Here is a 27,758-nt window from a genome sequence, read left to right as displayed (position 1 = left end):
GCTTAACCCACTATGGGTCGGGCTCGAGTTTTCCTTGTCGTTAACGGTAACCGGCAACTGCTCTGTTGACGCAGATACCGAAGAAATATATTGACCTCCAGCATAAAACTGTCACTCTCGTCAACTATCGAATTTATGGACGGAATTTACCACAATAGATCAGGACTTTATTGACAGGTGTCGGTTTGTGGATGCTCTCACGCAAACCGCTCTGTTGGGGATTGTTTGCCGATAAAGATCTTTTCCACGAATGACGTTGGCTACCAACGTCAGTGTTAGAAAGTTATTTATTTGCCTAAACTATATATAAAACACTTCGTTAGTTCATCGACATGGATAAACGAGATGATCAGTTTCCACAATCATATTAAAATTAAATAGCCAAATCTATTAACCTCCTGCCAGCAATGTCGTGCTAAACAAATTATTTTTCATTACTAAATTTCAACTGTCTCGTACATCTAGCGAGGTTACCCCACTTTCACAACATAACAAATTAGTGCTTTCCAACTGCATCGCCAGTGACGTTCCGCCCCACCACTATAAGGTTGTTTCGGAAAATCCTCAATAATTAGTGCCCCATTCATCGTTTGCTTCTCTCCGTGCCTCCTAAAGATGATAAAACCAACTCCCCATCAGCTCAACTAATTTCAAACACGATTTAACTTAATGGCAGCGGGACATTCACTGTTTATTGTTTCGCTTTCTTTCGTTTGGGTACTGCTGCTGCTGTCGTTCGTTAGGGTCGCACTATTTTACAATCGTATGCCCGGGCGTAGGTTTCCGTGTAGAGCAGCGAACAAATGGCCGCATTGTTATCGTAGCTAATTTCCGGCACTTTGAATTCGGGATTGACGGCGATCCGCAGGGTGTACTGGCCGAAATCCAGCTCACTTATGTCCACCCACTGGCAGTCGATGTTGTGTCGATAGATGTCGGCACAGTTGACGGAGATGCCTGCAAATAGCAATAGGGGAAAATATTTGAGTGACCTTTCCTGAAAAGGTTGAATGAGATCGGAGGAGCAGATATGAGCGGAATGATTTAATCCAGTTAATAACCATTTTCTATAATAAACAATTCTTATCTGGGACTGGGGGTTGGTTCTAAAATTCAGCAAAAAAAATCACTCCGTTCGTATCTGGCTCACAAAATTCTGACACTGACGGCGTCATTCTCCTTAGGAAAGACCTGTGAGGCACTATAGATGGAGGAACTGAATCTTTCGCCAATGCACAGTTGTCCAGAATGTAAATTTGGCAGGAATTTTGTTTTTACTAAACTAAACAACTTAGCCTATAATAATTTTGGCAATGCTTTCGTAGTTTGTGAGCCCCTTCAACAGATAGTGTGGTTCTAATTCAACTAAAATAAAAAAAAACTAATTATTCTAGATATGACCATACTATCTTCAGTGAAGTTGTAGAATGACAAATTTTAGAAAAGTTACTTGAAGATATGTTATACTTTTCATTTCACAAGAAATTTAAAATCTAGGTTTAGGGTGTTACTTAGTGTTTCTTCGAAAAAAAAAATGGTTTATTCTTATGACTTTTTACATTTCTTACAAAAGAAATGTATAGGATTCGCTCAAACTTTGAAAACTTTTTCCGAAGCCCGGAGGGCCGAGTCTCATATACCAATCGACTCAGCTCGACAAATTGAGACAATGTCTGTATGTGTGTGTGTGTGTGTGTGTATGTGTGTATGTATGTATGTACAAAATGTCATGTAATTATCTCAGCAATGGCTGAACCGATCTTAATGAAATTAGTTTCAAATGAAAGGCCTAACGTTGCCATTTGACACTATTATTTTTGATTTTCGATGTGTTGTTTACTTTCTGAGATATGGGAGATTTTGTTAAAATACAGCAGGTTTTTTGGAAATAACTTTTGAACAATACAATATTGTCCCACAAACTGCAATAGAATAGAAAGCTTGTAAAAATACCTTTCTAACAAGCTATAGATTGTCTAAATCCGTGCACGAGCGGCGTAGATATTAAACATGTTGTATTTTTAGCCCTCGTTTACCAATTTCCACTAATTAAAAATGAGATTGTTTCATACAGAGTATTGCTTTACTGTTGTTTTAGGGGCAAAACTAAACCGATTTTGAATATCGGGGTATGAAAACACATCTACGTGATTCAAGGAATTTGACGTTGAGAACATTTTGTGAATTACCTTTATAATAAAAATAATATATAAGTTCACTTCAAAGTCAAAATAATGTGTTGATAAAGAAACAGTGAGTTCTAGTATTTATTCCTTGGATTAGGCATTGCGTTCAATCATGAGATAAATGTTGGATGGTATATCAATACACAGATCAACAAGTAATTCACCTAGTAGTGAGATAAAAGATTTCTAATACTTGTGGCGTCACCGAAAGCAGCTGTATGTTTGAAGCCCAAAAATCTAGCGAAAATTTAGCTCTTTTGCAAGATTTAGATTATACTGGTTATGGCGCAAAAATTGCTACTTACATTATTTATGATAAAAATGTAAGAATCAATATATCATAATAAAATACCTATAAAAATAATGTCACTGCATTAACCATCATTTGCCATTCCTCACACACCCCCCATCTCTCTCTCTCTCTCTCTCTCTCTCTCTCTCTCTCTCTCTCTCTATCTATCTCTCTCTTTCTCTTTCTTTCTCTCTTCTATCGCATCTATCTAGCTATTTCTGTATCAATTTTTAAGTTGTGTGATAAGATCTTCTGCCAATCTGAAATATTTATTAATTGTAATTGCGAAGTTTTGAGAAAACAAAATTATTTTTTGTCTGCTGCTACATCAACTCAACTTTAATTCAATTGTATTCAAAGCCTGTTTCTACACTATAATTAAGGAAATTCATGGCTATACCAGAAAAATGGGTAATATGAAAGTTTGACGATGAAAATTTTCAAAAGAGGCATTCCACGTGCGATATTTAAACTATTCGTATCTCTATTGAATTTTAAATAAAATATATGCTCAAAGACTGAAAGCTGAAGCCAGCAGGATTGGACTTGCCATCAACGTTTCGAAGACAAAATACATGAGAGGAAGAGGTTCTAGAGACGACAATGCGAACCTCCCACCCGAGTTCGGATTGACGGTGACGAAATCGAGATGGTCGACGAATTCATGTATTTGGGCTTACTGGTAACCGACGACAATGATAACAGCAGAGAAATTCAGAGACGGATCTTAGCGGGAAATCGTGCCTACTTTGGACTCCAGAGAACCCTCCAGTCGAACAAAATTCGCCGCCGCACGAAGTTGATTATCTTCAAGACGCTAATTAGATCGGTGATCCACTACGGCCACGAGACTTGGACTATGCTCGTGGAGGACCAACGCGCCCTTGGAGTTTTCAAACGAAAGGTGTTGCGTATCATCTATGGTGGCGTGCAGATGGAAGACGGAACGTTGCGCATGCGAATGAACCATGAGTTGTATCAGCTGCACATTCGTTGTATTGGTACGAACTTTCATGAAAAATAACGGATCAAAGACCAAAAATATCCACAAATTAGATCCAGGAAAAGAAGTTTCCCAAAGTACCCACTTTCGATGGGGGATGCAACTACAATATGTCTTCTAACTTTGAACCATTTCTTTTTCACAGTATTGGTCTGAATAGGACTTATTTTAACATATTTCCTACACGAGAATTCCGAACGAAACAATATGAAAGCTAAAAGGATGAATGGAAAGAGACTGCATTGCAATCAACTGAATGCGCGGCTTTTATGCTATCGACATAGCCTAGACATTTCACACTATTTACTTCAATGCAAATAAAAACTTTGAAATATCTACCTGTCTCATTCACGTATCGCATTCTCCCTGTCGTTCTCTGTTCAAGGGACTTGAAAGCACATGTGACCTTGTCTCACTTTACTATATTCAATTGCGCGTTAAAATACTGGACCAGTAAATTATATTCTGTACATAAATCTTTTTTTCGGGAATATGTGGCCAAAAAGTAAACTTCGAATTCGTCAAGTAAAGAAGCATGAAAACAAAAAGAATAAAACCAAAAAAAGATGGAAGGCCTAGAAAGTCCATTGCATATTTATTAGCCAAAAACATTTCAAAACTTTCTGATGCAATGGTTCTCAAATTCGTACAATCCGGTTTATTAATTTTCTTTATTCAAAAATGTTTTTAGCTTCAAATATATGACCATTTCATTTTAATTCATTATTTCATTCCGCATCTTTTTATTCGTTTTGTTCATCTGCGTTCATTTTACTTATTTTATTCATTTCATTCTTTGGATTCACTCTGATCAGTTTATTCTTTTTGTGCATTTTACTCATATTATTCATTTAACTTATTTTATTCATTGTTTTCATTGTATGCATTTTATTTATTTTTTCCAGTGTATTCATTTTGTTCAGTTTCTTCATTTTAATAATCTGACTACAGGTTATTTAAAGTTTCAGTTTTAATCATTTCATCCAAATAATTTATTTGATTCAATTTAATTTCTTTATATTAATTTGTTCAATTTTTCATTTTAATCAATGCATTTAATTCTGCTCATTTCCTTCTTTTTATTCATTTTATCACTTCAGCTCATTTTGTTTATTTGATTCGTTTGTTTTATTTATGCATTTCATTTATTTTTTACTTTATTCATTTTGTTCATCCATTCTTTTTATTCATTTGATCCATTTCATTAATTTGATTCATTGTATTCACTGGATGAATTAAATCAATTTGATTCATTTATTTCATTTGATTAATTTGATTCATTTGATTCATTCGATTCATTTGATTCATTTGATTCATTTGACTCATTTAATTCATTTGATTCATTTGATTCATTTGATTCATTTGATTCATTTGATTCATTTGATTCATTTGATTCATTTGATTCATTTGATTCATTTGATTCATTTGATTCATTTGATTCATTTGATTCATTTGATTCATTTGATTCATTTGATTCATTTGATTCATTTGATTCATTTGATTCATTTGATTCATTTGATTCATTTGATTCATTTGATTCATTTGATTCATTTGATTCATTTGATTCATTTGATTCATTTGATTCATTTGATTCATTTGATTCATTTGATTCATTTGATTCATTTGATTCATTTGATTCATTTGATTCATTTGATTCATTTGATTCATTTGATTCATTTGATTCATTTGATTCATTTGATTCATTTGATTCATTTGATTCATTTGATTCATTTGATTCATTTGATTCATTTGATTCATTTGATTCATTTGATTCATTTGATTCATTTGATTCATTTGATTCATTTGATTCATTTGATTCATTTGATTCATTTGATTCATTTGATTCATTTGATTCATTTGATTCATTTGATTCATTTGATTCATTTGATTGATTTGATTCATTTGATTCATTTGATTCATCTGATTCATCTGATTCATTTGATTCATTTGATTCATTTGATTCATTTGATTCATTTGATTGATTTGATTCATTTGATTCATTTGATTCATCTGATTCATCTGATTCATTTGATTCATTTGATTCATTTGATTCATTTGATTCATTTGATTCATTTGATTCATTTGATTCATTTGATTCATTTGATTCATTTGATTCATTTGATTCATTTGATTCATTTGATTCCTTTGATTCCTTTGATTCATTTGATTCATTTGATTCATTTGATTCATTTGATTCATTTGATTCATTTGATTCATTTGATTCATTTGATTCATTTGATTCATTTGATTCATTTGATTCATTTGATTCATTTGATTCATTTGATTCATTTGATTCATATGATTCATTTGATTCATTTGATTCATTTGATTCATTTGATTCATTTGATTCATTTGATTCATTTGATTCATTTGATTCATTTGATTCATTTGATTCATTTGATTCATTTGATTCATTTGATTCATTTGATTCATTTGATTCGTTTGATTCGTTTGATTCGTTTGATTCGTTTGATTCATTTGATTCATTTGATTCATTTGATTCATTTGATTCATTTGATTCATTTGATTCATTTGATTCATTTGATTCATTTGATTCATTTGATTCATTTGATTCATTTGATTCATTTAATTCATTTGATTCATTTGATTCATTTGATTCATTTGATTCATTTGATTCATTTGATTCATTTGATTCATTTTATTCATATCTTTAATTTTATGCATTTCATGTTCAGTCATTCGTTTTATTTCATTCAATTTGTTAGTAGGAATCAATTTATTCTATTAATCTTATAGCTATTTCTAAATATAATCTAAATTTTTATGTAATAACCTAATCTAATTTGATTCGTGTATATTATAATTTTGATTCACATTAATTTTTCTACTCATTTTATGAATTTAAAAACCTATTGTTTCATTTTTTGCTTTACTTTTTTATTTCGGTCGTTTTGTTGATTTCTATAATTTATTCAGTTTATTCGAGATTTTATTCGTGCAAGACTAGAAACTGTTTTCATCCCACCTCTAGTTGGGTGCCTACTTCTCGTGAGTTCTGCAAACTAATCCAATAGTGAAATGTGTAAGAAATGTCTCATCTCACTGCTAGGTGGATTAAATCGGTTTTTCTTTATTATTATAACTTTTCTTAAAACAACTTTAAGATTGTTTTAGGGAGAATAGTTTCATGGAACCACATATCTAACTATTTTATTGAAAAATTAAAAGCGCTTCTTCGCCAAAAATATAGCTTTTTGGAGTTTTAATATTGGGGCTCAAGATATTTTTTTTTCAACTGCATATAAGGTCATGGCTCGAAGTAAAATTGAGCAACAAATAACTTTAGTAACAATTTAGGTTTTATTGCATTCCTAAAGCCCTTCTTAAAAGTAGAATTGCTGCTTGGGACGGCTAATTTTTTTTTTAAAATTTACAAAATTATTAAAAAAAAAATTTTATACAATATAAGTATAGTAGCTACAATAAGTATATCTTTGTTATGTTATTGCATACGTTGCTCATCTTGTGTGAATTAAATGCACGGCAGAGAATCGGTGACTACTGTCATTTCGGATATTACCGTGGATCAGCTGCATTAGTTACGGCGTCGTTTATGTATTTTTTTAAATTTTTTCGTATTGTTCCGCGAAAACGCATTGTCTGTTGTCCTCAGTACAGTACATTTAATCAATGTACAAAAATGTCAAGTGAGTTTTTCTTACGTCAAAATTAATTCTGAACACGAGTTTTATGTTGGGTTTTCGATATTTTTGTCTTTGAAAAAATACGGATATCAACATGAAACATACGGAATGAACAACTTTAATTCCACACTCTGGCGATGACGAGGACATCGAAGAAGTCATTCGCAAGTACAAAACTAGACGCAGCTGCCAAAACAACATATTTTTACATCATTTGCCACTTCCCATTTGCGTCCTGAATGACGTCAATGAACTTTTTAAATAATCTACAGCATTAACACTCTTTAAATTAAAGTTAAACCGGTGATTTTCGAGGAGTGTACATTGTTTAATTTAACCTCGAATATAGTGATCTATCGTACCCTAAGATTTAGAAAACATCAAAAAAGAACCTCCACCTTATTGGATTTAGCTTGAAAAATAGTTAGCCAGGCATAAAACCATCATTGCCAGATGTATAACACTTACAACGAGTGCGTGTTTGTCAAAATCAGTGCAAAAATACTATCGCGCGACCTCTCCAAAGAAAACTGACATACCGTAAACCGGGGTGACTTTGATCATCGGGGTGACTTTGATCACTCGAAACTTTTTTCGTAGATCGCTTATTAAACCAGAATAGTCCATCGAACCATTTTAATTTGAAAATTTTTTTACTCTAAGCTTATAAAATACTGATTTGTTATACTTTGTGAGTATATTGTTCGGTTTTTGGGTACAAAAACTACAAAAAAACGAAATTTGACTTTACCTTATTATTACGAAGCTTCGTTAAGTGTCTATTTTTTATAAAACAAAAAAATCTCAGATTTGAGCAAGAGAAATAAATTAGAAGCGAGTTTTTGTTTTCCTTCAGATTGGGATGTGCCAAATTTAGTTTTAGGAGTTTGTTTATTTTAAATACATTTGTTATGAAACTAGTTGGCAATTATTTCAAATTATTTTAAGTTAAAAATTTGGAACATTTGTTTTATTGTTCAATATTCCAATGTGCTAAAATGGATGAAGCTTTTTGTACATTGATAAAGCACTGACATGAAACAATTTTAGTAGTTTTAAAGGTTTTCAGAATCTTTTATTCTAGTTGGACACAAATTATACGAATTTTGGTTACTCGAATTTTACAGTACATTGAAATACTTTGTATAATACCAATTAATATCTATTTAACAGTGAGTATCTTTCCAGAATTAGTTTAAACAAACATTTGAATGAAAAACATTGACATCAATAACTTAATGTAGGTGAACATGCAGGTTATCAAAGTCACCCCGGAATACGAAAACGTACTTCAACTTGAAATCATTTTAGGAAAAATAGCTGTAAGCGGACAATTTTAGGTAAAACCATCCAATCTTGTTTTCCATACATCAGTACATGTTTTAAAAAAATTAAACTTGAAAAAAATGTGTTGCGTCTAAAAATATGTAAAGATTACTTCGAAAAGTGATCAATGTCACCCCTGTTTACGGTACTTGACTCCACTCTACTCAACTTATATTTTTGCCTTTCTCATATAGAAAGGTTATGCAATCTCTCTGAAAAACGCCAATCTAATCCCGGCCCGGAGGGCCGAGTGTCATTCGACTCAGTTCGTCGAGATCGGAAAAAGTCTGTATGTGTGTGTGTGTGTCTGTGTGTGTATGTGTGTGTATGTATGTGCGTATGTGTCAAATAATGTCACTCATTTTTCTCAGAGATGGCTGGACCGATTTGCCCAAACTTAGTCTCAAATGAAAGGTGCAACCTTCCCATCGGCTGCTATTGAATTTTGGATCGATCGGAATTCTGGTTCCGGAATTACGGGCTTAAGAGTGCGGCCACACAGAAATTTCTCATATAAACTATAGGAAAAATTAAAAATAGAATTTTTATTTTTGATGCTAAATGTCTTCAAGGTGCATGAAACGTCGAGATTTGATGCAAACATATAGAAAGGTTATGCAATCACTCTGAAAAACGTCAACCTAATTTTTTTTTGATTCGCATAAGGTTTCTGGATTTTAACAGGGGCGTAGTTGTTGGTTTAAGGAGAGGGGTTACCCCCCCCCCCCTCTACCGTTCACTCCCCTCCCTTAAAAATCTCCTTAAATCACCCCGCAGCCCTCATACCCCTCCCCTTCAACCCCATCATCTTTAAACCACCACTATATCACAAAGCATACCAATTTAAGCTGGGGAGTCGTTCGTTCATGAAACTTTCGCCCTCCTCACATACCCACCCCCGCATGACAGAATGAGTTAGCAAGCAGATAACATTGATCTAATACTGGTTAGGCTAATGAAGTACAATATTTTTTTGTTTCAAGTGTTTCACCGTCGACACGTAGCTCATAAAGTTCGTGGCTGGCAAGCCATTGTGTATAAATGCAAAGTGTACTAAGAATGTAATGCACATTTCCACAACTATGTTGAACATAAAAAGCCTCCGTGCTATAGTTTAGATAAATGAGAAAGGCACAATTGCACCGCTAGGTGGATTAAAACAGGTTTTTTAGTAATAGATGCTAGAGTTTTGATGTGTTAGAAGAAAATGTTCATCTTCATAAAATCTGAGAATCGTTCAAAGGTATGCAATCAAAAAATTAAAACTGCAAAATTTATATGGATCATTCCATGCGAAGTGATCAAGGCACGTGTAATCGACCTTCACGGATTTGTACCAAATTTGGAGGAATTGTTCATCTAGGGCCAATATATAAAAAACAATTTCTTGTGACAATTGAACCACCCCTCGGGTCGTGGGAGTACCCCCCGTTTTGGCAAATTGCCAAAACCCTTCTTTTGATCATATCTCCGGTTCTATTTACTCTAGAATCAAACCGCAAGATGGCTTTTGAAGAAAATTGTTCAAGGAATCTAGAAAAAAGTATTATTTTTCCCGGCAGTGCGGCCAACTATGCGATTTTTTTCAATTAAATATTAAAATTTAATTTTTCAAATAATACATATATTTTAATTTTGTAAATTTTAATGCCATAACGTTCCTCAGACATTTTTACATAAAAAACACTTGATCGTTCTCAGCGGTAGGACCCGTTTCCTGCCTTCCAATAAACGGACGAAGCGAACAAGGCACAAACAGCGAAACAAAGACGGACTGTGATATAAAAGTATAAAGACACAAAGTGCGATTGATCGACCACCGCCGGCGGTGACTGAACTAGACTGTCGTGAATTTTATTTGGCGCACTTTATCACAGATTGCGCTCTGCCGCAACAACACTTATCATCCCAATATAATATGAGCGCATCCTGAGATACACCGTTTTGAAGAGAAAAAACCGCAATTTCCCATATAAAATCGCGAGCGCAACACTAAAAAACCAACTTGAGTATTCTCAGTTCAAACATAATTTTTCGTGAAGTAGACGAGAAATGATGAAGAACTACGTTTTTGGTTTGCTTCTAGCAGATCAGGGTCGATTTTTATGACCGTTTGAAGATTTTCTCAATTTTGGCCAATAAAAATGGATTTTTATATGAGAAAATGGGAGGTTTTCCCTTCAAAATGGTATATCTCAGGATGCGCTCATATTATATTGGGATGATAAGTGTTTTTTATATAAAAATGTCTGAGGAACGCGATGGCATTAAAATTTTCAAAATTAAAATATATGTATTGAGAGAAAAATTATCTTTTAATATTTAACTGAAAAAATCGCATAGTTGGCAGCACTGCCGGCAAAAAATAATGCTTTTTCTAGACTCCTTGAACAATTTTCTACAAAAGCCAATTGCGGTTTGATTCTAGAGTAAATAGAACCGGAGATATGATCAAAAGAAAATCAAGGATTTTGGCAATTTGCCAAAACGGGGGGTGCTCCCATGACCCGAGGGGTGGTTCAATTGACACAAAAATTTGGGTTTTTATATATTGGCCCTAGATAAACAATTCCTCCAAATTTGGTTAAAATCCGTGAAGGTCGATTTCAAGTTTGCATCTTTTTTTGATCACTTCGCGTGGAATGACCCATATTCAACATTTGTTCTTACATCAATTGTCCCTTGTTAATATGTTTAAATTACTTTAATGGTGAACAATATAAAACATATAATTTCGCTTCTACGATAAAATTTTGCTCTTCACAAGACTATATATATATATATATATATATATATATATATATATATATATATATATATATATATATATATATATATATATATATATATATATATATATATATATATATATATATATATATATATATATATATATATATATATATATATATATATATATATATATATATATATATATATATATATATATATATATATATATATATATATATATATATATATATATATATATATATATATATGGGGCATTCCACGCAAAATTTGCCACAAAAATTTTTTTTTGCCCACATCAATTTTTTATCGGTTTAGTAGTTTAGTATTCGACACGTATTTTTTTATTTCAACATAGTAGGCGAGACTTTCGAGATTTTTTTTGTTGAATTTCACCATTTGAACAAAACCTACTTTTTTCAATCGCTCGTACTGTCAAAAGTAAAGAAGTTACCCACAAGTGCCCAAAACATGAAATGTGCACCTTTTTCATAGCTTTCGGATGAATTATATTAATACTTACTCAACGTATTGGTTTCATGGAAAATATTGAAAAGTTTAAAACAAATCGATTTTTTTCAAACTTGGACATAATTTTTTTTCTTTTTTTTACTGTATGAAATAGGAAAATCATTTTTCTTGTTGCCATAAAAATATGGGAGTGGGCAATTAAATACTTACGGAGATATGAATTTTTCAATCGCGCCTTGCGCGCGAAAAACAAACCGCCACGCGCTTCGCTCGTACTGAGACTTGGGTGTATGAAGTTTTACACACCAGCGCGTTGTGTAAAACACACTTGCAATTAACTTTACTATTTATTGCATTTAGATGTATGTTTAATTTTAGATTTATATTGTTTTAATCGTTCAAAAGTGTCGCCGGAAGAAAAGATCTTCAGTTTTAATTTGAAGTCCACGTTCATCTCAACATAGTGAAATGATTGTGGTCCAGGTATGGTTTGGCATTTTTCGAAACAATTCTGTGGATTTTTCTCTGCTCTTGCATTTGAATAAATTGGTTCGATTGGTACGTTTCCTATGTTATTCTGAGATTTGAACTTGAAACATTGCGTGACAAAGAAGCGTTCCTTGTCACATCGTACGACTCAGTTGCGGTCGACATTTGATCATCATTGATCATTTGTAAACTGGCTCGACAAATAATGGCTTCGTCGCAAGCACCTTTTCCGTGGGCTGTTGTGCGAAAATGTCACTGTGTGGGGTGAATGCAGTCAGATTTGTGGTGAAAAAAATTAGTACAACGTTTCACATTTCAAAAATGTAGACGAACACCATCAGAAAAATAAATGCAAACATTCAAGGTTTTCAAAAAGAATGGAATTAAGAGAACGACGTAGAAACGATAGGTAACTAAACTGAAAACAAGATTTAAAAAGCGCCAGAAACTTAAAAAGCATTCGTTCAACATTTTTGCAGAACTGTAAGAATCTCTCTTCAGCAATCACTTATCGCCAGAATACAAATATCATATTTTAATAATTTTAAAAATTATCTTATGCAACGATATTCACAATCGTTTTATATTATAAAATCAACTACAAAATTGAATATAAAACAATAATAATCTAAAACAAACATAACGCATTAGCTGTGTATGTTTTACTTTAGGGGGCGTCTGATGTAAAGTGTTTAAACCGAAAGTGATTTTGGTTTACGATTTTGAAGGTAAGGCAACAATGGACCTCTTTTGTAATGTTAAGGTTTATTTATACATTCATTAAGTACGAGAAAAAATTGCAGTCACACAGAACCACACAAGCGTTCCAAGAGTAGACGTCCAACCATTTCCACTTCGAGGAGCGCCACGGCGAATATAACAACTCTTGATAAAATTGACTGAAACAAGAAATTCAATAAGATTTTTAAAATTTGGACTATTATTTACTCGATGAACAAAAAAATTTTTAAAATGATTTGAATTTTGAAATATGGAATAGCCTTATTACATCCGAAAAATCTGATATTTTTATGTAAAATTCACTCACTTTTCTTAAAAATAATGAGAGAATTTTATTCAGTTTTCCGTGGTTCATCGACTGGCTACACATATTATGCATCCTCATAAAAAATCAAGTCAGTCCGTTGAATAATTATTATTGTTTATTTTTATTTATTTCTAATAAATAATGAAGTTAATTGAAAGTGTGTTTTACACAACGCGGTAGTGTGTAAAATCTCATACAGTCAAACCTGAGTACGAGCGAAGCGCGTGGCGGTACGCAAGGCGCGATTGAAACATTCATATCTCCGTAAGTATTTAATTGCCCACTTCCAAATTTTTATGGCAACAAGAAAAATGATTTTCCTATTTCATACAATAAAAAAAAAAGAAAAAAAATCATGTCCAAGTTTGAAAAAAATCGATATGTTTTAAACTTTTCAATATTTTCCATGAAACCAATACGTTGAGTAAGTATTAATATACTTCATCCGAAAGCTATGAAAAAGGTGCACATTTCATGTTTTGGGCACTTGTGGGTAACTTCTTTACTTTTGACAGTACGAGCGATTGAAAAAAGTAGGTTTTGTTCAAATGGTGAAATTCAACACAAAAAATCTCGAAAGTCTCGCCTACTATGTTGAAATAAAAAAATACGTGTCGAATATTTTTGACTACTAAACCGAGAAAAAAATTGATCTGGGCAAAAAAAATTTTTGTGGCAAATTTTGCGTGGAATGCCCCATATATATATATATATATATATATATATATATATATATATATATATATATATATATATATATATATATATATATATATATATATATATATATATATATATATATATATATATATATATATATATATATATATATATATATATATATATATATATATATATATATATATTCATTTTACTAAAAGTAAATCATTTTTCGAGTAAATATTGCAAGGTATAAAGGATATCGTCAATGCTATTTATGGCGACACTACAAAGTATATTTTATGTAGCAGTAACGGCATTTTATGCTAAATGCTCTAATCGAAGATATTTGACATTTGAAAAAGTTGTATTTTTTGCAAAAGTTCTCATAACTTTGAAGCGGAAATACTTTAGCAGTTGATTTATATGAACAGCTTATGCGGCCTAAAGTAATCTTCAAGTTATCCAATGATTACTTTAGTAAAAAATGAAAACTACAAAAGTTATTAAAATAAAAACGTATTTTAAGAAACACCCTAATGCTTACATTTGAATTTCTCGTGCAATAGAAAGTATGAAAGACAGAGCTTGCATGTCTTCAGCAAATTTGTCTAAAATGTGCTGTTTTGCAACTTTATTGAAGTCAATCAAACTCTATTTCAAACCGCTGCAAAATGCAATCGTTGATCTTGCTAAAATTAGAACCACTCTAGCTTCTGTTACAACGAAAAAATGGACCTTGAAAAATACAACAACTTTCCTAAACATATTATACGTCAAAGTTATTTAGTTTTAGCAAAAACTTAAAGATTCCGGCTAAATATACATTCTGTACCATTGTGCAATGACAATTGAAGCATTTTGGGCAGTTTTGATATAAATTTGAGAGGCTCTAAGCTAATAGAATGTTTAAGGAGAGTTTCTCCTGTAAACTGGGTTTTAGCGACATATTTTTGTACCTGGATTAAAAATTATCTATATACATTGCCCATAGTTGGAACTTTGTTCCGGAACTAAATGATCCTTGATCTCGGCAATCCCAGGAAAGCCAAATAAATTCCGGATTAGAAGCTTTAGTACTTCTCAAAGCACGAGAAGGATGTTAATTTTCTGGCGAGTTTTTTTTCCCAGAAGTTTGTTTAGGAGTTTTATAATATACTGGGTTCTTTTCACAACGGGTCCTTCGGACTCATTTTGGAAGCAACGCAAAGTCATAAGAGCATTTGTCACCAACTGGATGCACGCAATGCTTAGGAACCGATATCTGCACTCATCACCAAAACAAGGGAACATTAGAACACTGAGTGTATACGTGTGTCTTGAAAATAGTACGCTTTTACCACTTTTATGGAAATTTGTCGCCGATAACATGTAAAGAAATCATAATGAATTTGGATTTCGTTGATGATTTACGTATAAAGTAATGCAGAAACAGCAAAGGCGTGAGAATAGCTAGAACAAAATTCATAGTGAATATTTTTGGAGGCGTGTGTCCTGTTGCCTTATCTGCGGACGCTTAGGGATCATTCATAAATTACGTAACTCAAAATAGGCCGAAATTAACTTCCACTCCACCAAGTAACAAATAGCCACAAATTTCTTTATTCCCCTTCCCCTAGTACATAACAAAACCTTTCAAAAAATTCATTAGTTAAAACGTTCTAGTTTACTCTACCTCTCCCATATGTCACTACATGTGACATTTTGTCGCACCCCGATGCACAACCGATCGCTATCAAATTTTGCACAGATATCCTTTAAAAATGGGCAAACTCCGGTGGAGCAAATATTTATATCGAAATGATTTCCTCCGCATTTTAACCATATAAATAGGCCCTTTGTACTTGGTGCACTACTCCTAAGTATTGAACGGTTAGTGGCTTATGAGTTTAAAATTCTAAAGACGCAAGCAGATAACTTCGTCAACTTTGAAACGATACTCTCTACACATGTATAAAAAAATCCTTCAAAAAACAAGCGAACATTTACCTTGATCTCCATAGTTTGCACAAGCGTACTTTGGCTCGGTTCCGGGAAGGCACTGATTGTCCTCCAAACAGAAGGATGCTTTGTGTCCTTCAGCTACCTTTTTCCCCTGTAAATCGAATATGTCAAACGTGGCAAATACTTCCATGCTGTGATAGTGCCTGTAGAAAAAAAAAACAAAAAATACTTTTAAAATTTATCAATTTTCAAACACTGCACAAATAACTCACATATGACAAAGATGCCATTCCCACAGGTGCTTCGGAATGTGCGGCCTGAAGTCAGCCGTTCCCGTATTCAGCACCCGCGCCGTAAACTTAAGCAACCTCCTACTCTCCAAATGCCAGTTAGGATTATCCCTCTGGATGTCGTATGCCTGGGAAGCGACGCAATTCTCCTCCATGGCACACTGCAGCAAATACATCAGCCTGTCCTCCAGATGCAGCGACTGTTCCATTTCCGCGTGATCGAATGCCAAATCGGCCATCTTCTCCACGCAGGTTACTGCCGCCACGTGGGTCCCCCGTTCGCTGCATTCGCCGTGCCTACCCAGCTCATGGTGCCAGCACTCGGCCAAACTGGTCTCATTGCCGTAGCATTCCGTCCCACTGAGTAATATTTCACTTTGGTTTGACCCGCCGAAAAAATCCGTCTGAATGGCATCATTTGCATAGCCCATTCCCAATTGGCGGCATACAACGTTTCCCTCCAGCAATGACCATCCATCAGCACAAATCGTACCCCATGGACCTGCACCGTTGCCACCGAAGCGAATCTGATGGAGCGACCGTTAGAGATTGATGTGACAATTAGCCGCAACACTTGTCTCATTTTTTTGTCGGCGAGTGTTTGATTCATGTGAACGGTTTAGTTGACCTACCTCTACTCTGCCCTCGTTGGGAATCCTTCCTCCTACCAGTCGTACCTCCAGCTCTTTCGCCAGTCGAACCTTTTTTGGCTTATACACCTCCGGGATAGGTTTTTTCGTCGTCGCTGCCTCATCGTTTTCCTTGCAAATTACACCGGCCGCTTCGCTCGCCTCACAATCGCTGTGACCCCAGCCATCAAAATGACACAAAGCCAGTTCCGTCTCCTTTCCGCCACAGTACAGATTATCCATCCAGTACTTTCCTTTGTAGCCGAAATTGAAATTAGTTCCACGAAAAGCTGGGCAGCTCCATTGGACGGAGGGGGAAATTTTCACAAATAAACAAAATACTTACGCTTCGCCTTGCCAAAGTGTCCACTGTGGGTGGCTTTGACATAGCCGGGGAAGCCCAACTGCCAGCATACGACTTCCGCTTCGTTCGAGTCCCACTCGTCGTCGCAAACGGCTCCCCATTTGCCGTCGTGGAATATTTCAAGGTTGCCTGTAAGTGGACAGTAGAGGGAGGAGGAAGCATTTCTCAATTGGTATGTAAACATTCTAAGAGGCACACTGACTTCGACATGGTTTTGATTAGTACATAAAATAGGTTGGTGTGCCAAGTTTGGCTCTAGCGAGACAGGATAGGTAATTATGAGCATTGAAGGAGCGTTTGCCGTCTTTACTTAACCCATTCATGCCCATGTTGTTTGTGGACAACAACGTTTTTAAACAGCTATAACTTTTGTTTGAGGCAAGATTTCTTCACAAAAATAAGTAAGGCTAATAAATGTGACTATCGACCTTCATTTGAGTACTAACAGTTGCAAGGATCAGCTCTGGAACTGAAGTTATTGCAATTAGTCTGATTGGATTCCGATGTAGCAGTGCTGCCAGGAACAGTTTATGTTGACGACAGAAAATGAATTTTTCATATATCTTTGTTATGTTGCAATATTTTCGAAAACTAATAAAATTTGTCATTTTAGACTGTCATTGGGTACCTTTTCCACACAATTGGACTATTGTAAATATTCTAGAAGGATAGCATTGAGCATTAGAAGGTAAAAATTGAGCAGCTTCTAGCACTGCAAGGGAAGCACCTATCTTTATGAAAAAAGGCTTTTCGTGTTTATTGATCCCACTGTTTTCAAGGAAAAACAGTTTTGAAACCATACATGCACTAGATAAAAGTTGGGCATGAAAGGGTTAACTCATCTTTTGTCATTAAATTGGTTCTGAGGAACGAAACAAACATGTTGATGAAAAATATGCGTATTCCATCAATCGTAGCCCGAGTATGAAACAGTATGGTACCCTCCCTAATAAAGCATACCTGATTTTCCAATCTGATTTCTCTATTTAAACTCTGCAGAAGTTTACAAAATTCTGAAAGTCCCATGCCAAAGTTTCTTTTTTCTCACTGTGTGTTAGTACAACGAAAAAAATGAATGTATACACAGAGGAACACGCGCAGTGGTTTAAAAAGGTCACAAACTGTCGTCCATGGCTGCAATCCAGTGGCACCAAATGTGGCACTCTGACCTTTACCTTTACCTTGTAGGTACCGCCGGTAGAATCAGCCTGTACCCCGACTACAGGATTATATAAGCACTGGAAAGGCTTCCGGTGCGTAGTCGCATGCGAGGACGTTATCGAGAAGGTATCGGAAAAAAGAAAAAAAAAAAAGCGAAAGAGTGTCTTTTCGTTCGCTCTATTTGCTTTGTGTCGCCGACAGAAACGAAAAAAAGGGATAACGAGATTTACTGTTGTACTTTTGAATAGATACTGTTCCTTCCGGTTCTATTCGCAGCGCAGCGCTCGTTATACTTGTGGCGTGGATTCCTCATCGTACCGTTCCGGCGATGTAATGCCAAAGCCAGCATACGTACCCATTGAATAAATTTGATTGATGAAGTTTTCCCATTCTCTGTCTGATCGCGGTACTAAATTGGATGTTATAACGAATTTTATGGACCGAGCTGGAGTGTGAAAATAAGGATCAAATAGAACGAGCTGGAGTGGGAAGCATAAAGTTGAAATATAAAAGCTATTCGGATACTTCGGTCAGATCGTAGATGGCTAGTTTTGCAGATAATTTCGAAAGAAAGGCATTATAGAAGAAGCTGAATCAGAATGGAATCGATTGAAAATTGAACAATTTAAATATATTCTGTCCCACCGAATACGCTGTGAAGGTTTAATTTTGTGTGTTTTTTTAGAGTGCAGAAAAAACTTTCAAAAAAGCACTGAGAATGCAGGAAGAAACGTACAAAATCCTACTCAGCAAACGGGTTTGGGCTTGCCATCACCCGACCCGCTAAAAACCACTGCTCTTGCCCAGAAACCGATTCCTCCTCGGCACTAAATATCTTACGGCATTACTTCGGGGAGGGGTTTTATGTGCATAGCACCCACTCCATTTCAACTATATAGAATTTAGTTTCTTCAGAAGTGTTACAGCACTGCTTCTCGACACACTACCAGTTCACCACCATCCACACAGACCATGGCAGTCGGAGAGCTAGCTGTGGGTCAAGACTTAGCGCTCTTCCTTTACGAAGATAATCTGGGCTTCAACTTCAGATTGTCTAATTTATCTATCCCATGGCTCCCTTGTGCCATTCAGCACCACGACTCGGCTCGCTTGTGCCATTCAGCACCCCAACTCCCTTCTCTTACTATGCAGCACCACTTACTCGTTGAGCTCCCGACTTGTTCGCGGTCTAGTCCCTGACGATGGACCTAGCCTCCTCCGACGGAGAATTCCCCGGCGAGAGAAGTTCTCCCGAAACCCACCAGGTGTCGAGGTCAGTTCGAGGATTCCTGTGGAGCAGAGCGTCCGGTTCGCTGGTGCCCCGACGACCTGCGACTGGTGGTATCTCGTCGCGGTCTACTTACGGCCCTATTCTGCGCGGCGTGTGACGTGAGACGACTAATCTCACCTCACTTTACGTGACTTTTCTCACCCTATTCTGAAAGTCGACTCGGGTGATGTGAGATTCCCCATTGCGGCTAAATGGGTGTCTCACGTCACCCGAAGTGACTCTTCAGAATTGGGTGAGAAAAGTCACTTAAAGTGAGGTGAGATTAGTTGTCTCACGTCACACGCCGTGCAGAATAGGGTCGTTAGTCTAGTTCCCGGCGGTGAATCTAGCTTACGCCGACGGAGAGTTCCCGACGAAGAAACTTCTCCCGATACCGATTGTTCTTTGGTTTTAGCACTACAACTTCTTGAGCCCTTTGGCTCCCTGCCGGTGCCATTAAGCACCGCAACTCTTTTAAGTTCCCCTCTCGTTCCATTTCGCTCTACTTCCCCGATGAGCCATTCAGCTTCCGCCCTTACTTGTTCGCGAACTACGCGGTCTAGTCGCCGACAATGGATCTACCCTACTCCGATGGGGGATTCCCCGGCGAGGGAGGTTTCTTCCGAATCCGAGCGGTAGATTTCTACTGATATCGATGTTCGTTTCCGTGAACCATTTAGCTCCCCGCTTCGTATCGATCTACTCGATCTAGTCCCCGGCAGTGGATCTAGCCTACTACATGGGCCAGCCAGTAGGTACTGAGGTCTATCCAGCGATTCCAGATGGAGCGTAGCGACCCACTGCTAGCTGTGCGACGTGGTCTACTCAGTCTAATCCCCGGCGGTGGATCTAGCCTACTCACACCTTACCGGTGTTGCGGTCGGTCCGACGATTCCGGTGAAGCTTGGCGTCCGGTTCACTGGCGCCCCGACGACCCAAAGCCGGTGCTACGTCGCGTACTGTTCGACTGGTCCCCGGCGGTGGACCTAGTCTACACCGTCGGAGAGTTCCCCGGCGGCGGAATTTCTCTCGAAACCTGAATTGGGGCTTCTTGTTGGTCTCTTCGCCACATAGTTCGGAGAGTATACTCGTAACCACTCTGTTGACAGCGTCCCAGGTATGCTCGTGGTGGCACATCTCTTTGACGATATTGTCAACTGTCATGCCTGGTATTGGTATACCCCTACAAACTGCTTCAAACCTAGGGCATTCGATAACCACGTGTTCCGGTGTCTCCTGCACGTTCGCACACTCCAGGCAAAGGGGTGACGAAGCATGTCCAAACAGATGATAGTACTTCCGGAAGCATACGTACCCAAACAAAAACTGCGTGAAATGGAAGTTCACTTCTCCATGCTTCCTATGCACCCAAGCCGACACATTTGGGATGAGTCTGTGGGTCCACCTTCCTTTCTCCGTGTTGTCCCACTCCTGTGCCATCTAGGCAACGAGTCTGCTCAGACCAGTTTCCTTGTGTTACGTGCATTTATCCGCTGGTAGCATTCCACGTCCTTTGCCAGGATGATGCAGATGGGGATCATCCCGGCGCTAACGCGTGCTGCCTCCGACGATATTATTCTATAGGCACTCGCGACTCGTACGGCCATCAGTCGGAATGCTGTTCAGCTTTCCACGGTTCCGCTTGGTTTTCAGCGCAGCACCCCATATCGAAGTGTCGATGACGAAACAGTAGATAGCAGACGTCTCGTGCTGCTTCTCGGGCCGCCGATGTTTGGCATGATTCACGCTATTGCGTTCGTTGCCTTCGCCGACTTTTCGCAGGTGTAGTCGACGTGGTTGTTGAAGCTAAACCTGTCATCGATTATCACTCCCAATTGCTTCAGTGCACGCTTCGATGCAATCACGTGCCCTCCGACGTCGGTCTGCATCCGCTGAACCGCTTTGCAGTTGCTGACCAACAACACCTCCGTCCTGTGGTGGGCTATTTGCAGCTTGACCCCGTTCATCCAGCTCTCGATCGCATCTATTGTCTCCGTCACCGACACCTCCACTTCTTCAAGTGTCTTACCCATCACCGTTAGTGACACGTCGTTCGCGAAACTCACGGTTTTGACTTTTCTGGGCAGCCGCAGTGCAAGGAGCCCACCGTACATCCCGTTCCAAAGAGTTGGGCCGAGAATGGAGCCATGAGGAACGCTGTGACTCGCATTGAATTCTGCCCTTCGCTCCTCTCGTACAGCAGCACTCCGCCCTGGAAGTAGCTCTTCAGGATCTAGCATAGATAGTCGGGAATTCTCATTCTGTGCAGCGCTACAGCGATGGCTTGCTAGCTGGTACTGTTGAATGCGTTCTTCACATCTATCGTGACCACAGCGCAGTGTCGATCTTCTTTTCGCTTCTGTTTAGATGCCATCTCACCACTCTCGAGCACTGTCCGAATTGCATCAACTGTCGATGCTCCTTTGTGAAATACGAACTGCATCTTAGACATTCCGCGCTCACCTTCCGTGAATTTCGTCAACCTGTTAAGGATGATCGTTTGCAGGAGTTTTCCAAGCGTATCCAGCAGCCATATGGGCCAGCTTCTGGACCTTCCACATTTCGGGAAAGTTGCCTTCATTTAGACACTTCTGCAGCACCATCCTGAAAATGTTCGGATGTGCCAGGATCGCAGCTTTCAGCACCACGTTTAGTATTCCATCCGCACCGGGGACTTTCTTTGATTTCAGGCACTTAGCTGCTTTTGTGAGCTCGTCATTAGTCACTTACCGATCTTCCGTGTTTGCTCCTTCTTCTTCGCCGTACGGTGTAGGTGGTCAGATAGTTGGATCGTGCTTCGGGAAAAGACCCTCGACGATTATCTTCAACTTAATCGGACACATTTCGGCAGGCGTCGTCGTGCCCTTCATTTTACGCGTCGCCCCAGGGATTGGCGTCTACTTCTCGGCACAGCTCCTTGTGGCAATCTGACTTGCTAAGTCTGATCTCCTGTTTCAAAGCGGCCCTAGCTTCCCGAGTCTTATCTATCTGATTCCGATATTACTCTCTAAGCCCGCCTTCTGAAACAAGCAGCGCGTAGCGTCTCGTTCCACCAGTAAGCTGGACGCCGTTTGTTGCGTGGTTCCAGCTTTCGCGGCATCGTGGCGTCACAAGCCACCACAATTCTTCTTGTTAGGTCAGCCGCATACACGTTCTCGGTCCCGCTGTTCGGCCGAAGTACCTCAACGAAGAGGTCTATGTTGAAGGCTTTCGTTTCCCACTTTCGTTCACCGGTCTTCCTTCTCCGTACTACAGTAGGGTTCCGTTGACCGATACGGTAGCGAATCGCCTGGTGGTCACTGTGCGTATACGCTTCGCATACTCTCCAATCCATGTTCGCCGCCAATGAAGGACTACAGAATGTGACGTCGATGATAGAGTTTCTCCCGTCTCTCCGAAATGTGCTAACAGAATCTTCATTGCACAATCGTACGTCTAACTTCGCTGGAGCTTCCTGCAGGATATTAGAGGTATTACACCCTCTTGTGTTGGTTACTCTACTGTCCCATTCCACAGCGCAGGCGTTGAAGTCACCAGCAATGACTACCGGCTTTCAACCGATCAACTGCTCGGTTAACTGCTCCAGCATCAGGCTGAACTGCTCTACTGTCCACCTTGAAGTAGCGTAACAGCTACACACGAAGACGATGTTGATTTTGGCGATCACGAAGCCCTCATATGAGCGTTCTACTCCTTCTTGAATAGGGAATCTGCCCATAATGTGTATCACAGCCGTTCCTGATCTATCTGCCAACCAGCTACCGTTATCAGGGGCGACTTGCTAAGGCTCTGCGATCAATGCGACATCGCACATAGTTTCTGTCGTAGACTGCCACAACAGCTGCAGTGCGGTACAGGTTTATCTGGGTTATCTCCATTGCCGTTGGCCTGCAGTCGCCTTCCTGTAGGCAGGGCATTTAAAGCCACCCGGCTGGTGGTCGTTTCCGTCCGCTGGGGTGCAAAGCAAGCACTTTGGCCTCTGCGTGCAGTCTCTCCGCACTTTCAGCATATCCCGGATCTGTCCGGGCTTTTGCAAGCTCCTGCTAAATGTCCAAAGCCCAAACACTTGAAGCATTTCTCCGCTTGTTTACTTACTCTTGGGGTGGCTCTCAGTAGGCATCTCGACCATCCAACCGTAACTTTGCCTACCTCCAGTGCCTAGTGTTACCGGTAAACGAATCATCAGTTTCCTTAGTGAGTTCCTCCGTATCTCTTCCTTAACCGGATCATCATGTGCACCTCGCCCAGGCTACACTGCTGCTTCAGTGCTCCTCTCAGCTCGTCTTTCGTCATGATTTCATCAAGGTCCGTGCACAAAACCACCATCTCCGGGTTTAAGGCTTTACCTTCTGTCTTTCATCCATTGATTTGGTAATAGTCTCCTGCAAGGCCGAGCTGGTAGTCGTGGAATTCTTCTTCAGCTCGAGGAACATTTTACCTTTTTGGGTACGCCTGACTCTTACCACGTTTTCCCCCAAGTCCTTCAGCTTCGGGTCCTCTCTGACCTTCTTGAGCAGCGCTACATACGTCGTCGCGTCATTGGCTTTGAGGAGCACGGCTTCTCCCTTTGGCGCCTTCTGACGAGCCGAGGGTTTTCCTTTCGTCTTCTGCTCCCCTTTTCACTCCTCCTTTTTTGCTGTTTCCCTTGTTTCTCCTTCCGACCTACAACGGTACTCCAGCTTTCTCCCTGTCGGGTGGCTCCCGTTCCTTCGGCCACAACAACGTTCTCGAGTGTCTGCTTTTTTGACCCGCCTGGTCTTTCGTTCCCTAGTAAGGATCTTGTCCTCTTTGAAGTTATGGGAGCTGGCGTGTTCTCCACCCCAATCTGCTTCTCTTTACCCGGTTTCGGAGGAGCTAGGAGGATAGTAACCCTAGCCGACGCCAATGCTCGCTCAGCTACATCCACCCTCCGCGTTGCCGTGTCATACTCCTTCACGGCAGACAGTAGCGCCTTCCGACGCCAAAAGTAGTGACACTTCGCTGCCACTACTTTTGGCGTCTGTGTTGTGTAACTCATCCCGCTTTGCTCTGTTGCCGCTGCTGAATACTAACCGTTTATAATTGAGTTGGCAATGTCCAGTCAGTGCCCTGACTAGAATACTGCAGATGTGCTTGGAAAAATGTAACAAATTTTTCGATATTTTTGGACTCACATCCGACAGAAAATGTTTTGTTTGAACGCAAAGCTACGCCAATGGTTGGTATGTTCGGAGGCAGCCCAACATTTGTGCTTTATACAACTTAACGGCAGTGGTGAAACTGGTTCTGGATCACCAAAATTAGTCCAAACGCCCGTTCCAGCTGTTGAAGTGCCGATTGTACGCCACACAGAAGCGCGAAGATTTCTACTTGGAATCTCATATTGGGAGTCACTGGGAGCAAGTGTATACGATTTGCGGTGTTAACTGCCATTCAAAAGCTACTTAACCAATTTATTTGAATACATATTCTATGTAAAAATACCTAATCCCTACGTTGAGTTTTTGAGATAATTTTTCCATTAAGGGAATTTTTTACTCATAAAATGGCGGAATTGCAATTTTTACGAAAAGTTTCGCTATTTTATGAGTAGCGAGCCCCCTTAATGGAAAAAATTATATAACTCACTAGTCTCGTTGATATTTGAGACATTTGTGCCGAGGCTTTTCCAACCACTTAGCTCAGAGGATCGAAGCGCATTTCTGTGTGCTTTGCGAGCCAACTTAAATGCCTCCGACCCGTCCCTGCGTCTGTGAATTCCAAGCTCTTCAACAAAACTTTTCGAGCCGAACATGTTCGTTCCTCTAGAAGCTCGACAAGCCTCAAAGCAGACAAGCCTCTTGGTAAGCTGCTACTATGAGTGAGTTTGTTTTATCCACCATCCACGACCTCATACAAGTTACAATCGTCTTCGTAGAGGTCCCAGTTCGTAGATTTGGGATTACGATATGTGACGATATCTAGCGAGATGTCCAAATGATCAAAGACGATGAACAACCGATCAGATAAGCTTGTTTGGTACGAGCCAGTTTGCCAACTTATGCGTAATGCCGTTAGAGCAGAGAGTTACACCTAACACATTTTCTCTGTCAGCTCGTGCAAATGTTGGGCGATTTCCTAAGTATGTGCAGATTTTTACTCCTTAAGTGTTCTATCAATTCGGTACCTCTCAAATTGATATCTGATCTGTCCCAAATTATGTGGTGAGCACTTACATCATCGCCGATTATGACAGGAAATCCATTGCTGCAACAGTATGAGTACAGTACCTTTTAAAATCATCAGAAGGTTATGACTCCTTATGCGGAAAATGTGCCGAAGAATAGACGTATTTCTTGTTTATGTTAACAACAATCATACTGACCCTGACAGCACAGATATCACGAGTTGTGAAGTTGGATATAAGACATGTGTCAAGAACATTATTCGCAAGTATGCATGCACGAGGCATTTCACATGGATTTGTCATGTCATTTTGGCTGAAAGCTACGAGGACGGAGTCCTTTATGGAAATACGTTTCTTGAAACACACTTAAACGATTTCTGGCTTTCGATGTTACGTATGAGATGAAGTTCTGTTTGCTGACGACGATGTGTCATATTAGCTTGAGCGTAAAATGATTTTAAATCACTTTAGTCCTTAGGGAGGAATATTGCGCAACATGTTCATTTTTTCTATCATTTCTGTACCTCTCAAACGACCATGCATTTCCATCGGATTGTTCAACTCCAGCAAAACGACACTCACCTTCGAAATCCCCTCGACCGCCAACCAACTTGATAGCGCCTTCTTCCTTTTTCAGCTTTTTCAAATACTTTCGAACTAAGTTCTCACGATGAAGTCTGGCCTGTTCCAACGAGGATTTCTGCAGGGCAACCGCCGTTGCAATAGCGACGGCAAGGGCAACGATTGTAAGCAACGGCCATCGCTTGCAGATAAGGAATTTCATTGTCGAAAACTTGAAGTAACTTTGTTTCGGATTTAAACCGTCAAAGACAGTACAGAGCACAATTAAGAAAAATATTTCTGGCAATATGAATCACTCCAAACCCCGTAGGATTGGATTAAAAATACTAAAATTTATCACCATTGAGACAGTACTTTCTATTCAACAAATGTGTTACCACCCGCGTGCGTTACAATCACAGTTCAAAGCGAGATCTTAAGCGTTCGATTGTCGCGAAGCGACTGAGATGTAGCCACTTGCGTCAGCGTCTTTGATTCATGAAAATATAAATTGTTTACAGAATTTTTTGTCCTAATTCACCTAGCGGTGTGATAAAACCATCCCAAAACTTCACATGATCAGAAATGAGTTCAGGAGCTGGTAGATATTTCATGGTGCTAAAATGGTTAGTTTTCAGTGTATTTTTGAATACATACTAATAAAAAATACTGAAGTAACTGGACTAAATTCGCATGAGTGGAGAAATGTTCTTTTAATATAGGGCTTCCAAACACAAAATAAAGTGACTGCAAGGCCTTTCTCACTTGAAAAAGAAACAACATGATCTTATTGGACCGCCACTCCTTGGTGAATTTATTTTCAAATTGTGTCAACCAGCAGCTATTAATCAGTGCGCCGGAGAACATAATTTACAGAGCAAAGTGGACAAAAACAACACTAATCATGTAGCGATTATTGCGGTGGACACAAAAAAATTCTGTTGGACCGCGTGAAAAACATCGACGTCTGTCGGAGGGGCTGGTACGATAATTAACTTTTTTCGAGCAGCTCGTGGCCTTGTGGGTCCAACCCCACGAGGGCCTGTCAATATGTATAAATAAGCATGCTTGTATGGAGGCGAATGGTTGACTGTACCTAGTAAGAAGTCTTGTCTAAAAGTCGAATCATTCACAAGCTACAACCCTGCCAAATGAGTCAAATTAATCCACCGAACCGAATCTCGAATTATCAGGCAATACTCAATACAATAAACAATCCAAATTGCCACTCTGACATCATCAATCTCAGCCGGTGGCGGTTTCGGCCGACAATCAAACATGCTGTTTATTTCCTTTCGCACCAATAATACGCTCGTTCTGCCCGACCAACCATGCGGACTACCGCGACCGGCCGGTACATGGCAACGTGCCAGGAGTCGCGCATATGTATATTTTCCCTGTTCGCTTATACTAATATTAGGTCGTATGAACGTAGGTAGAAGAAAGCGTTGGGAGATTTATACGCATGGTGACATTGAACTATCCCGACATTCGGTCCGATTA

General features: G+C 38.7%; 1 protein-coding gene across 1 annotated transcript; it reads right to left on the bottom strand.

Annotated features, from left to right (window-relative positions):
• Window positions 1–660: 660 nt before the first annotated feature.
• LOC131677374 (lysyl oxidase homolog 2B-like) lies at window positions 661–26,703 on the bottom strand. The gene is made up of 6 exons (XM_058957157.1): window positions 26,277–26,703; window positions 17,101–17,247; window positions 16,758–17,008; window positions 16,108–16,652; window positions 15,881–16,038; window positions 661–957 (listed from the first exon to the last, which is right to left on the bottom strand). Exons 1-6 carry the CDS (start codon window positions 26,476–26,478, stop codon window positions 740–742), a joined length of 1,521 nt encoding a protein of 506 aa, XP_058813140.1. The 5' UTR covers window positions 26,479–26,703; the 3' UTR covers window positions 661–739.
• Between the last annotated feature and the right edge of the window lie 1,055 nt (window positions 26,704–27,758).

This window comes from Topomyia yanbarensis, chromosome 1 (genome assembly GCF_030247195.1).
Source record: "Topomyia yanbarensis strain Yona2022 chromosome 1, ASM3024719v1, whole genome shotgun sequence".
Classification (NCBI taxonomy): Eukaryota; Metazoa; Arthropoda; class Insecta; order Diptera; family Culicidae; genus Topomyia; species Topomyia yanbarensis.
The sequence above is the reverse complement of the archived record's forward strand: the minus strand, read 5'-3'. Positions and strand labels throughout refer to the sequence as shown.

What these genes read in the sequence shown, in the direction of transcription:
- LOC131677374 (XM_058957157.1), bottom strand. Translation starts at nt 26,478, where the DNA reads ATGAAATTCCTTATCTGCAAGCGATGGCCGTTGCTTACAATCGTTGCC. An exon ending in CCAACGAGGGCAGAGTAGAG is followed by an intron (nt 16,653 to 16,757) that starts GTAGGTCAACTA and finishes TCGCTCCATCAG; the next exon opens with ATTCGCTTCGGTGGCAACGG. An exon ending in GAATGGCATCTTTGTCATAT is followed by an intron (nt 16,039 to 16,107) that starts GTGAGTTATTTG and finishes TTTTTTCTACAG; the next exon opens with GCACTATCACAGCATGGAAG.